The sequence below is a fragment of the Myotis yumanensis genome, unplaced genomic scaffold (assembly GCF_028538775.1).
Source record: "Myotis yumanensis isolate MYYU_CA2020_CCGP unplaced genomic scaffold, mMyoYum1.0.hap1 SCAF_8, whole genome shotgun sequence".
NCBI lineage: Eukaryota > Metazoa > Chordata > Mammalia > Chiroptera > Vespertilionidae > Myotis > Myotis yumanensis.
The window spans coordinates 35,069,141-35,082,313 of record NW_027223759.1 but is presented as its reverse complement, the minus strand read 5'-3'; the positions used below and the strand labels follow the sequence as shown (position 1 = coordinate 35,082,313).

Genomic DNA, 13,173 nt, shown 5'->3' with positions numbered 1-13,173 from the left:
CTCGAGATCTGCTGGCCATGAGGTCCCAGCGACCCGGGAAGTGGCCGAGTGGACAACAAAGCTGTCGGGCTGAAACTGCGCAGCGGCAGGGTGTGCGTGTAATTACAGGTCTCAGGGTGAAACCCAAGGTCTGGATTCTGTTATGGAAATGAAACAAAATTGTTTTCTTCCTGAGTCTTTACAAAAATCGCTGCTTTGAAAATTATCCCGTCAGAAAGCGAATCAGTGGCATTTATTCATCCACCACCAAGCCCTCCTAGAGTTGTTTTATTCTGAATTGTAAGTAGGCTGCAATCTCTTAATTCGGGGCAAATTTCTGGCCAGACTTGAAAAGGTTTGGATTCGCACAGCCCTGCAGCTAGCACGGGGCAAGGCAGGACTTATAATTTACAAATGAAAGCTGAGTGGGACCTTGAGCTGGGTGCCCCTCCCCAGTGTGAGTCCAGACCTGACCGCAGGCTGACCAGAGCCCAGCTCACACCCAGGCACAAGAGGCCCCCAAGCTCGGGGACAAAAGTCCCAGCACATGGACTGGTCGAGGGGAGCCTGTGGGATAATTAGGAGTGAACCGCAGGGTGTCTCTTTCCATTGTTTCCATAATTACCTGTGTTACTGGTGCAGCACAGTCCTCCTCGGCCTCAGCTTCTCCTTCCAGCACCAGGGTCCAGCTGACCTTAGGAGCCCAAGTGTGGGTGGGAACATCAGGAAGCAGTGAAAGAGGCTGCTCGCTTTAAGTTAGCATCTAGGTGTATAACTATTCTTCCTTAACTGTTACATAGAGGCTAAGGTGATTTACCTCTTCTCAACCCGGTAAAAGAAACTGCTTTGCTCACCTCCTGGTTATTACAGGTTTCCCTTAGTGAGGACTTGGTGAGTCCCCTGCTGGCAGGCCCTGGTGCTGAGTCCTGTGCCCGTGCTCTGCACTCCTAAAGGGCCGCCTCGTCTGTCCACCCCGGTCTCTGTGGAAAGCCTTCTGCATCCACTCTGTTCTTTGCGTGCAGTGGGTCCTGCCCTGAATTAACAGGCACATTGCTGCCTCGCTCTAAGCAGGGTCACCTCCTGACGGGGCCACTTGTCCAGGCTGCACCCCCTCCCCAGGACCTCATGCTTCTGGAACTCGGGACTGAGGGCTGACCATTCCAGGCTTATCCACAGTCTAGTGGCCAGCAGCTGGAGGGCCAGCCCTGAAGTAGTGAAAGGTCCTGGTATCCCACTGTGGGGCTGGGGGCTGTTGTTGGCTCTGGGTAGGATGGTACAGGACCCAGGGTGAGCAGGGGGAGAGCAGGGACCTTCGAAGTACGCGCTGTGTGAGTTTACTCCCTCCTCATACTGTGTTACTTGGCCCTAAAGCCCAAATCTTCTCCTGTAGAGAGAAATAACCTGAGTGGTTTTGCCCAAACTGCCTTCGGTCCTCAGAGGAGCAGCCTTGGGGCTGGCCTGCCTATGAAAGTGTTATCCTCCTGAAGGCACAGGCAGCGGTTGGCCACCCCCACTGGCTGTCGGTCAAGGGCTGTCACCTTTGATTTTAGTGAGGTGTTTCTGCAGCCAGGACTGGGTGCAGATGGTTGTGTGAACGGACCGTCCGAGGACAGCAGAGCAGTGTGCCCTAGCACGGAAGCCGGGCTTTGGAAGTTGAATATCAAAGCTGGGAGAGTTGGGGAAGCGCATAGCATTCCTTTGACATTTGGAAACTATTAGAGAACATAGAAGTTTGGTCATTGGGAAGAATAACCCTCGAGAAGTAGCACTCATCAGGCAGTGGCTCAAACCCCTCAGAAATGTACTTTATTTTAAATCATCTGGCTTTGAAGATACAGCTTCAAGGCTTCCTTGAAAGAAGTTCATCCACCCGCATGAATAGTCAGTGTCGTAATCAGGTGGGCAAGAGCTTGTGCATCAGGACACACCTGCCAGGAGGAGTAGGCACAGTTTTGGCAGCAACATCTCAGTAGTGTGCAGCTGCCTGGGCCTCCGTCTCAGGAGTCCCAAAGCATTCAGCGCTCGGAGGAGATGAATTTGGAGAGGAGGGTCCTCATATAGACTTGCAGACACTATATTAAAGATAAACAATCATGTTACTGCACTACTTCTCAGAATCTTCGCTGGGCTTGTCCCAAAACAGGACATGCAGTGTGTGTGGCCAAGGCACATGTCGATGGGGCACAGCGCCCAGGGGCTTTGTGCTTAATCCTGTCCCCCTCTCCCCCTGTTCTACAAGGAGACATTCTTCACAAAACTGAGGCCTGTCTCTGTCTCCTTCTCTCCCAGCCTTAAAAAATCTAATATGCCTCAATAAATAAACCAGTACCCACAAAGAAATTGCTGACATGTCTGCACACAGTGGCCGTGAACAGGCAGACATGCCATCACCTGGGCAGAGCGTGGTGCACAGTCCACCAGGATGTTCCGGGAGACCTTCACTCCCCTCACCCCCACTCCATGCCTCCATTCCTATAGAACTTATCAAGTATTTGGTGCTTCTAATTAAATTCTGCACAAAATAAGGCCATAATTTGGAAAGACCTCTAATTCTTCTCACATATCATTTTGCTAATTGTTAGTTTAACTCGACTGCAGTTGTAGTAAAAACAAACAGGAACTGACCGGGCAACCTTGACATCTGTACTCAGCTTTGAATGTGTCGGAGCAGCTGAGAATACAGTGACACTCCAGCAAGGGCAAACCCAGACACACTGGTGTTGGTGCAGTCACTGTTCTTTTCTTGCTTAGTATTTTTGGCATGCCTTTGAAAAGAGGTAAGGTATGTTCTGTAATTGGTGAGGAAGAGACAGGCTCTGGGACAAGAGCCCACGGCAAGGTCTCACTGTTGAGTGTTGTTTCCACAGGTGGACAGTGACACCATATGGAACGAGGTGCACTCATCGGGGGCAGCCCGCCTGGCTGTGGGCTGCGTGGTGGAGCTGGTCTTCAAGGTGGCCACAGGGGAGCTGAAGGTCAGTGAGCATGCGGCAGAGATGGGCTCCTAGCAGGAAACCTGCCTGGACATTTCCGGGAGAGGGGGAGAAAACAGCCACTGTGACTCCCCCTCTAGACAGGCACAATGAGGCGCAAAGGGGGGACCCTGTTCTGTCAACAGCTGTGAATCAAGAGGAACATTTCCTACATCTGTATAAACATATTACCTAGCTGTCCTCAGAGGTATGGGTCCTCAAGCACTTTATAGTCTTAGAAAGTATTGGAGCACCCCAAAAACTCTTGTGTGTGTAAGTTGTGTCATCAGCATGGACCATATTAGAGATGAAGCCGAGAAACTTTAAAAACATTTATAAATATCTGTATGGCTCAGTAGGTCAGCTGGGTTCTCATAGCTACTTCTGTGTGCTCTCTGGCGACATGCTATTTTGGTTGAAGTACATGAGGAAAGTCAGCCTCACACAGACACGGAATTGGGGAAAGGGGTAGTATATCAATAGCTTTCTGAGGTAATTGTGGATATTCTTTGATGCCGCACCAAAATTCAGCAAGTGGAAGTCTCTTTAATTTAGTTGCAATGTGGCACCTGAAACAGTCAGTGAGCTGTAATTCTTAACATGAAAATCCATTGGCCTGTCTTGCACATTGAATAGATCCCGTGTCTACACGTGACCTGTGTAACACTGGTCATTTGGAAATATGGGCTCATTGGGTGATGCATGTCTTTCCAGCCTTGCCCGTCTCACTGCACATTCAGCACTCAGGACTGTCTTCCGAGTGCCAGGAGGAGTGCTCAATCCAGGTTCCCGAATGTTGGCTCATTTTCACTGAACACTCAGATCTTAGCACGAAGGCTACCACTGAGTGCCACTTTCCCCAAGGACAGCTCACTTGGTTTATTTTTGAGGAAGTCCTATTCACTGCTTTTGAGGAAAACTGGTGCTCCTGCAGGGAGCAGCCAGGCTCAGGTCAGCGGCAGAACTGCTCACACAGCCTCACGCTTCTCCACTTGGGACAGGCGTGTGTTCAGGGTCGAGAGTTGATGACATCAATAAGTTTACTGCTTCATTGAGAACATTTTGCCTTTTCCTCTGCAAATGTGTGGCGAAAATCGCACTGCATGTGGGTGCCTGAGTTCCTGCTATGACACTCTCAGTGGGCCCACCAGTGCATCCACACAGTGGCCAGCACAGTAGGAAAGGTTAGGGTCATTATGACAGCTGCCCCTGGAGGGGCACGGTGCCCAGGGTCTGTGGTCTGTGCTCTTAACACCACTGCACAGAGTCTGTGTGCAGGGAGATGGGTCTGTCTACTGAGTGTATAGACTGACCACACAGCTTCCTGTTGCTGGTGAGACCAAGAGATGCTCATGGAGACTATTTTTATAGTGTATACATTCTGTTCAGTGCACGCATCCTATACAATGTATACATCCTGTGCAGTGTATACATTGTACATTGTATACAGCAGCTACAGAGTGTCTTTAAAGGAGATGGTTTTTTAAAGCCTACCTAACCTAGAGGTTCTAACAGAAGGCAGGGGTGTGCAGCTCCCAGCTTCTGAGATATTTCTTCCAGGTGCTGATGGGCTTGTTTTCCACGTGGCCCACTCCCCTGTATACTGAGCTACAGTGATAATGACAGACCTTCATGTCAAGGCCAAACTGGGACATGACATCTGCCCCACAGCCGAGCCCCTTCTATTTCATCTACACCCAGGGACCCCGTCAGGTTGCTTCCTGGAGAGTCCTGCACTAAGGGTTCTCTCCAGCCCTCCCAGAATTGCACACTGAGCAGTGTCCACCCTGGCCAGCAGGCCAGCAAAGGTAGAGAGTCAGGGATGACTTTCCCTTAGTAACCACAATCGCCTGTAGACTAGCCATCTCAGCAATGCTGCAGTCAGCCCTTTATCCTGTTCCTATCTATGCCCTGGGTTCTGCATAAATCCACATCCTCGAGTGTCCTCTGAGTCTGCTAACCATTCAGTTTGTATGATTTTCTCACTGACGTAAAACCAATCTTTCCTCCCTGTTTGCCCCCACATGTCTGGTATTGTGTGTAGAATGGCTTTGCCGTGGTCCGCCCTCCAGGACATCACGCAGAGGAGAGCACGCCCATGTAAGTAGACACATGGGCCCTGCAGGTGGGGGAGGGGCTGGTGTCTGACTCCTTAAAGGACTGAAGTTGCCACCTGCCAAACCTCCTGTGATGTGGAATGTGCTTGCATGTCTTCCACACCAAGTGTCCCCGATCTAGCATGAGTGACTAACCGAGCAGCTCTGTAGTCAAAGGTCAACTTTGCTGATGGTTGTGATGAAAAGGGAATCGGAGAATGGAAAGGAATGAAAGGAATCCACAGAATTAGTCTAGACAAGTCAGTTGTTAAGTGTGCTGCAAAAAATTGGGAGAGAAAGCTTACATTGTATAGACGAGTCCATGTGGCCCGTCCTTGTTACTGAGCATTCAGGGTCAAACCCTCCACTTGTTTTCAGTATGACCTCTCAGGTAACTGCTTACAGTATGGTGATGATGAAGCTGAAAGCTCCAGGTTATGACCTCACGGCCCGCTCCCTGGACTTTGTTCGGGGTTCGGATTCCCCTGGCTGTGTGCCTCTGAGGCGGTGGCTGAGGTGGTGCATGTGATGTATGGATTGTCCAATCCATCATGTTCGTGGAGAGCCAGTGACTGGTGCACACTCACCTGGGGCAAGGTCACAAGGACTCACTCAGCCTCAGGTGTTGTGCAGAGTGCCTCTGCTGCTTGCAGGGTGAGGTGCCCTCTCACTGGGCTAGGAAACCACCCCAGTGAACACGGTGGCCTCCCCTGGCCAGGAGACAGCCCAGGTGAGTTAGGAGGAGGTGACGTTGGGGCTGTGCCTTGAAGAGTGAGTCGTGGCATGTCACCTGGCAGACAGCACTGTCAGGTGGAGCCAGGAAGGGCAGGGAGGGCAACGCCCTCGTAAAGCCGCTAGACCACAGTGGGACCACAGACTAATCCGTGATACCCAGAGGACCTCCTGTCATTTCAAATCCGGAGTAAGGGAGTCAGAGCAGAGTTTCAGAAGGAATCATCTTTGTGTAGGAAGAAGGAGGTGGATGTGGGTTGGAGTATTTGCAGCCTCATCTGAGAAGTCGCTGGCTGCCCCATGGCCCAGAGCACTCACTCCAGGCCACTTGGGAGCAGGGCCTTGTCTCAGTGCTCAGAGTGACTTCTAGCTTGAATCTCAGTGTTGGATATTCTGAGTAGTAAACCCAAATGACTGCAGTGGGTGACAGAGGTGTTTTCGGTGCAGTTTCTCCGCTGTGCACCGAGCTGTAGCCTCACGTCCTAGGGGGCGGCTCCCAGACTGCAGCCTGGATTCCAGTAGCAAAAAGCAGGCCACCCGGTTCTGTGGGAATTCCACAAAAACAGATTTAGACTGAGAAGACTTTCATTTTTACCTGGATCACTTTCTTAGCTTTTCTTGCTCTCTTGAATAAGACTCTGGAATTAGTCAGTCAGTGGGGTGCCTGTATACATCATTGTCGTATGTCTTAGAACGTGGAAAGATTGGCAGTGAGCAACTAAACTAGGTCACACGTCTGTGTCTGTGGCCCATGGTGTCTCTTGAGAGGCCAGTAAGAGCGAGATGTTGGTACAAAATGAAATGGATTTTCTTACAGGGAGCCTGGCCGTCTGCACACAGGAGACTGGTCTGTCAATCATAAGCATCAAGTAAGGTTCTCAAACTGCTTGATTAGAAACTGTACATTCACCAGACCCTCTTAAACTCTTGATGGTTCTGTTGCAAGTTACGTAAAAACTGATCTAGCTCTGGGCAGTGTGGCTCGGTTGGGCATCATCTGTACACTGAATGGTGGCCCTTTTGATTCCTGGGCAGGGCACTTATCCAGGTTGTGGGTTCGCTCCCCAGTATGGGGCATGCAGGAGGCAGGTCATGGATGTTTACCTCTCTCATCTATTGTTTCTCCCTCTCTCTTCCTCTCTCTCTAAAAAATCTCAAAAAAAAAAAAATACCAAACCTGATCCAATCCTATATTTTTTTCTCCGTTTCTCCTGATTCTCACCTGCAGGGGTTTCTGCTACTTCAACTCCGTGGCTGTTGCAGCCAGGCTTCTCCAACAGAGGCTGAACGTGAGCAAGACGCTCATAGTGGACTGGGTAAGGGGCCTCCCTCACCAGGGCAGGGCTGGGGGAGCTGTGATTCTCGCAGGAAGACTGTCCTGTGTAGAGGGAGAAGGCAAGCGTTTCTGCCTCCTTAGACATCTAGATTTGTGGACCTTAGCTTCTGGAAACTATCTCAAAGGTTCAGAAAATAAAAGCCCAGACCTGTTACGGATCTATTTCCAACTTCAATAGATGATCCTGCCGATAATTGGGTTCCCAAAATGCCTAGAAATGTGCCAGTGGTTGGGTGCAACCCTGGCAAAGCCTCGCTGAGAAGCAGGTTTAGGAGGAGATGGTGCCTCCGTCTGAGAGCACAGGCCGCCCTCTCCCCTGGACCAGTGTGCAGCTTCCCTTGTGAGAAAGCGCCCTTCTTCCCTTGGCACCGGCACCGGAGACCCAGTTTGTGCTGCTTTACGTTCCTTCCCCATTCCCTGTAGGAAGTGCCACTTCTCACAACCCCAGTGCGCCAAAGGGCAAGCTCTAGTTAGAAACGCTGTGACCTCTGAACTCCACAATCAGGGTCATGGGTTCTGGTACTGGAGGTGGATGGTCAAGGTGTTAACTTAATTCTTTTTTTGGGGGGGACGGGGGAGTAAAGGGTATTCTCTTGGGTATTTATGATTAATTTTATAAAATTTTAAGGAAAGAAGTTAAGTACACCAGGTAGGAGTATGACTTATAATGCAAAGTCCTCTCACTTTGGATAAGAAAAACCAAACACAACCCAGGATACTGGGCAAGCTCCCAGATGTGGGTGCTGGTCACAGAGTTCCAGGGGCACTTAGGTGGCTGAGGCCGCGCGACTTATGTGGCCTCAGTGAAAACAGAGTCACTGGCTGCAGTGTGTCTGGCGCCTATGTCCCTGAGCCCTTAGTTGCTCCTAACGGAATAACTAGAAATGCTGGGGAGGCGACAGGTGCCATGTGATTTATAACAGCTCAGCCACGTGATCAGCGCAGACGTGGCTGTAGCAGTTGGCGAAAGTTGGTGACCTATGCGGAACCTTCAGGGAACCTCACTGAGGCATGTGCTGCCATGTCCCACAGGGTACAGGTGGTGTGCACCTGCCGCCTGTCTGCACAGCATCAGTGGTTCCTGGTGGCTGGGACTGCATGTTTGTTTCTCACAACTCCTTATGTACCGTGGTCCCGTGTTTTCTGTAATGAGCACAGATGACTTTTATAAAGAAGAGAAGGATACTAAGCAGTTCTCTGGTATTCCCAATCACTGACATGCAAGCAGCCCCTCATGTGCACACTGTATGAAGGAGGCCCCTTCTCGGTGGCCTCATGGTCCTGGCCAAGGAAGTGGGGCCTAGGGCCTAGTGGAAGCCTGGCCACCCATTGTGGTTAGGAGAAGTGGTTTGTCAGTTTAGTTTGGGATCTGGGCCCACAGTGCCGGGTGCCTTGTGCACCTGCCACTCAGCCTGTGGGATAGGCCTGCCCCGAGTTCCCACTCCCCCCACCCCCACCCCCACCGCTTACCCCAGCGTCAGGCACAGAGCTGACCCTTCGCATGTGCTCGAACATCCGCAGCCATGGTCAGAGGAGGGAGGAAGTGGCTCACTTTTCACAAACACAGCCAAGCAAGAAATTAGTCAAGTGATCTGGAAAACTGGCCTCCAGGCAGGGTTGAAACACCAGCCTTTTGTTGCCAAAAGCCTGCAGTCTATTCTGGTGCTAAGAATTTGGGCACAGTCCCGGGACCCTTCCCTCTGGTCCCTGGGGCCCTCTGACCGAGTCCCCGGGGCAAGGGGCTGGCATCCCTGTGAAGTTAGTGGCCTGGCTGGGCTGCTGGGGGACTGAGCCTAGGAGATATCCTGGCATGGCCCAGACTGAGTCCGCTCTCCCTGTTCTCAGGATGTGCACCATGGAAATGGGACCCAGCAGGCCTTCTACAGCGACCCCAATGTCCTCTACATCTCACTGCACCGCTACGACGACGGCAACTTCTTCCCAGGCAGCGGAGCGCCTGACGAGGTACTCAGGGCCTCCTGTAGGTGTGCAGGACTTTGGGAGGAGGTCAAGGCAGGGCTACCCTGGAGACAGAGTGGACATCTGCACAGCAAAAGCAAGGGCTACCCACTCATGGAAACCCCAGAAGGTGACTTGAGGCAGACATTGGTCTGAATTCCATCCCATGTGTGCACAGCAGCCTGACTTTTGTCTGATGTGTAAGTGAAGGCCTGGAGACCGTTTCCCATTCCAGTATAGGCCGACAGAGGTGTTCCTGAGCAGGGAGCAGGGTGCCCTTCTTCCTCCAGGAATGGCTGCTATGCAGGCCGTGCTCTTGTCCAGTCCCTCGGGCAGGCTGACTGTGCTCTGCTTTCACCTGTGGTGCCAGACATTGGGCCCCAGGACAACAGGCTCAGAGCCTTCATGACACCCTCAGCCCCAGCCAAGCCTGTGGAGGCCCTAGCAGTGGGGAATCCCACCCTAGGAAACAGCTGCTCCACCTCCAGATATTATTTCCCGGAAGGAAGTTGAAAGGGCAGCTCATCTGCAGGCATTTCCTAGTGGCCCTCTGCTGGCCTGTGTCTGTCACTCAGCACAGAGCTGCAGTTCATCCAGGGCCCAGGGAAAGGGTGGCCCCCACTGCATCCACAGGTCAGGTGGGCGGGGCGAGAGCCCCAAATTCTGTGAAAGCATGCCGCCATCGGAGTCAGCATGTCAGGGGTTGTAGGGACCAGTGACAGCTCATGAGGAGCACAGCCACAGCTCTGCTGTGGGACCACCAGGGCTGGTCTGTCGAGGGCCTGAACATGTTTCCTTCCCACAGGTGGGCACAGGGCCAGGCGTGGGCTTCAACGTCAACATGGCTTTCACTGGTGGCCTTGACCCCCCCATGGGAGATGCAGAGTACTTGGCAGCCTTCAGGTAACTGTCCTGGCTTCCTGTCCACGGGCATTTAGGGACCTCCAGGAACTCCACCCCCATGTCTCAGTTCCTGTTGACTTTGACCCTCGCCCTCCTTCATAAGCACCCAGAACCCTCTCAGGAGGACCCTCCAGCGTCCCCCAGGTACACCTTCCAGAGACAGACCTTTCTATCCTTCATGTGGAGGGGCAATGCTCTGAGGCCCTAGCGTGCAGTCTCAGTTCCTTGTTGAAGCTGAAGGTGGAATCTTTGAGGCTGTCTTCTGACCTTTGTCTGCAGAGCTCCAGGCTGTGCACTTTGGGTCCCAATGGTTCAGTGAAGGGGCCAGGAGGTGTATTAGCGAAAAGCGGGTGTTCAAATCTGGAAGGCTGTGGTCTCCTGACTTAGCTTCCAGAAACCTCTTTGAGAAGACGGGAGACAGAAAAAGATCTTCCTCCTTTATTGATAAACTAGATAGCCTCCCCATTCATGCACTTGCTTGGTGTTATTCTGGGCCCTAGAATTGAGCCTCAGTGTTTGCTTTTGTCATCAAATGGTGATTTCTGGTTTGATCTGGGCCAGATTGAAGTAATTCCTATAGCACAGGTGGCCTCTGTTGATGTTAAAATGGCAGAATGGGCAGCTCAGGGTGGGGCAGGGCCTGCGAGAGGAGGAGAGTTTTGTTCAATGGTGAAGTCTGACCATCTCAGAAAACCCAGGAGTTGGTGCCCCGGGGCATCCCCAGTGACTTTCCACCTCCTTCTCTGGAGGCTGAGATTCAGTAAGGACACATCTGGCGAAAGCTTTGCTGAGGGTTCTGCCTCACGTCCCAGTGAGACCTGTGTGGGTCACAGGACCCTTCACAGCATCTGCTCACTCACCTCAGAACAGGGTCCTACTCCCCAGTATCAGCAGGCGTGTGGGGCCTGCAATGGAGAGGCCTTCGGTCTGCAGCTCCAACAACAGAATTGGTCTGTGAAAATAGGAGCCAGTTGCCTCTTGGAAGACCTACTCTGATTGGCACCGAATTACTTTTTCTCCTGGCCTCATTGGTCTAATTTTGATGTTTCTTCTTACTCTATCACAGGGGTGGGCAAACTTTTTGACTCGAGGGCCACAATGGGTTCTTAAACTGGACCGGAGGGCCGGAACAAAAGCTGGATGGGGTGTTTGTGTGAACTAATATAAATTCAAAGTAAACATCATTACATAAAGGGTACGGTCTTTTTTTTTTTTAGTTTTATTCATTTCAAATGGGCCGGATCCGGCCCACGGGCTGTAGTTTGCCCACGGCTGCTCTATCAAATATCGTGGAATTTTGATAATTACCCTGCCTAATTTAAGAGAGAAGGAGGCCCCAAAACATCTGACAATTTTCTCATGTGCACAGTTAAATATCAGCTTCATGAAATCTGAACCCGTGTGGCTTCCGCACCTGGGCAGTCGCTGCATGTGCATGGAACAGCCACTCAGCATCACTGTCCCCTCCTGCCTGAGAACTGGCCCTCTCAGGGGGTTCCTTTTGAAATAGGTGTCCAGATGCCACCGTGAGGGGCGTAAACAGTGCCCAAGTGACTGTTGGTGCCACCCAGGGGACCAGGGCACAACATAGCCCACACCTGGTGTAGTCAGAGAAGTGGTAAAAACTGGGTAGTCTCTCTTCTTTCAGACCATTTTTCGGGCCAGGTTTGACTAGATTGGCACTTGCAGCTTGTCAGTGCCCTGTGCACTCCGATCCTAGGCGGACGTGTTGGCACCTCCTCTGGCATTTCATTGGTGGTGGGCAGGGTGAGGGGCAGCTAGGCGGCCCTGAAAGTCGTCCCCCTCCCCAGGCCAGCCTTTAAGATGAACCTTTCCCTTGGAGTTGCTGTCGACATTCTGTTTTAATCTCCTGCCAAGTGTGTACATGATGATACCTTATCAAATGAGCTTTTTAAAGCTTAAATAACTTCTTTGAAAAGGAAAATTGTGTCGGGTTGTTTTTTTTTATTGATTTTAATGTAAAATAGCACTTTGAAGTTTACAATTTATGGTTCCCTGGGCATTGATCGTCGGAGGGGGAAGAGGGTCAGGATCCGTTTTCCCCTTTCTTCTGTGCTGCTCCCCTTGGGGCCCCGCGGACAGTGCGTGCCTCAGACGGAGCACCGTGTTCCTCAGACCCTGCCTGCCACATTGCATTTCAGGAGATCAAGCCTGCGATGAAGAGGAGATAAGAAAACTGCCCCTAATGAAATCCAGGAGCAGCGGTGCTTTCTCCTGGGGCGGGAGGCTTGTAGGAGAAAAGGGGGCCTAATTCAAACCAGTGGGGTGAGGCTTTGAAGTTGGCTGAGGAGCTGAGGGCCTGGGCTGGAGGAGATAATGGTGCACTTTCCTTAACCCCTCACTTACTGGCAGCCCAGCAGGTCCACCTATCAGCAGTGAGGAAGTGAAATTGGGATTGTCCGTACTCTGATGTCATAATTTGGATTTCATTGTGACATAGTGTCTGAGAGGTGTCAGGGGACCTGCACATCCCAAAGTGGTAATTGCAGTGACCCAGCGATTGAACAGCCGGGCAGGTTCATGTCGCCTTCCCTGGCCTTTCGGGCATGGCGTCAGGTTGAGGCACTTCTGACTTTTGTTATGTCCTTAAGGTGTGTTTTGCTTCTTTCTAACTTTTCTGTTGTGTTGAAATGTCCATGACATTCTGTGTTCTCTCCATGTCTCTTCAACATGTCTCTAAATTTTACCCGAGGACATTCTGCGGTGATTTTAGAAGCAAAAGATGTAAGCTAGAAACTCAGAATTGGGCAGTCTCATGTTCAACTGCCCTGCCCTGGGCGGCGGGAATGGAACAGGTGATCCATGCAGTGCCTGCCCCCTCAGGTGACTCAGACGGGGACCACAGTGCTGCAGCAGGTGCATGTACCCGTGCCCACTCACAAGTCTTGCAGGAGTGAGCTGGCATGGGTGTCAGGGAACAGGGCTTTCCCACAGGAGCCAGTCCAGGCTGTGTGGCTGCTTCCAGGGAGCTGGACTGTGACTCTGACAGTGAGTGTCCAGGGCTCTGACCAGGTGACTAAGGCGGTGTGTTCTGCATGTTTGATGGCTATCTCGTGGCAGTTTGGTGACAGAGTTGGTTCCAGGATGGGTGGACTGCACTAGATTCCGTGGACAAGCCCAGGGAAGGATGGCAACCCTGACCAGGATGGGGAACAGGGTGGGAAGGGCCACCTCA

At 51.8% G+C, this 13,173-nt stretch overlaps 1 protein-coding gene across 6 annotated transcripts in view; it reads left to right on the top strand.

The window, feature by feature from the left end:
- The window catches only part of HDAC4 (histone deacetylase 4), a 233,521-nt gene that overhangs the window by 198,252 nt on the left and 22,096 nt on the right, over positions 1 to 13,173 (top strand). For all 6 annotated transcript variants that reach the window (XM_070422527.1, XM_070422531.1, XM_070422529.1 and 3 more), the window contains 5 exons: positions 2,847 to 2,954; positions 4,996 to 5,051; positions 7,008 to 7,095; positions 8,961 to 9,080; positions 9,880 to 9,977. In XM_070422527.1, coding sequence (XP_070278628.1) covers positions 2,847 to 2,954; positions 4,996 to 5,051; positions 7,008 to 7,095; positions 8,961 to 9,080; positions 9,880 to 9,977 — 470 coding nt within the window. The remainder of the gene's footprint in view (positions 1 to 2,846; positions 2,955 to 4,995; positions 5,052 to 7,007; positions 7,096 to 8,960; positions 9,081 to 9,879; positions 9,978 to 13,173) is intronic.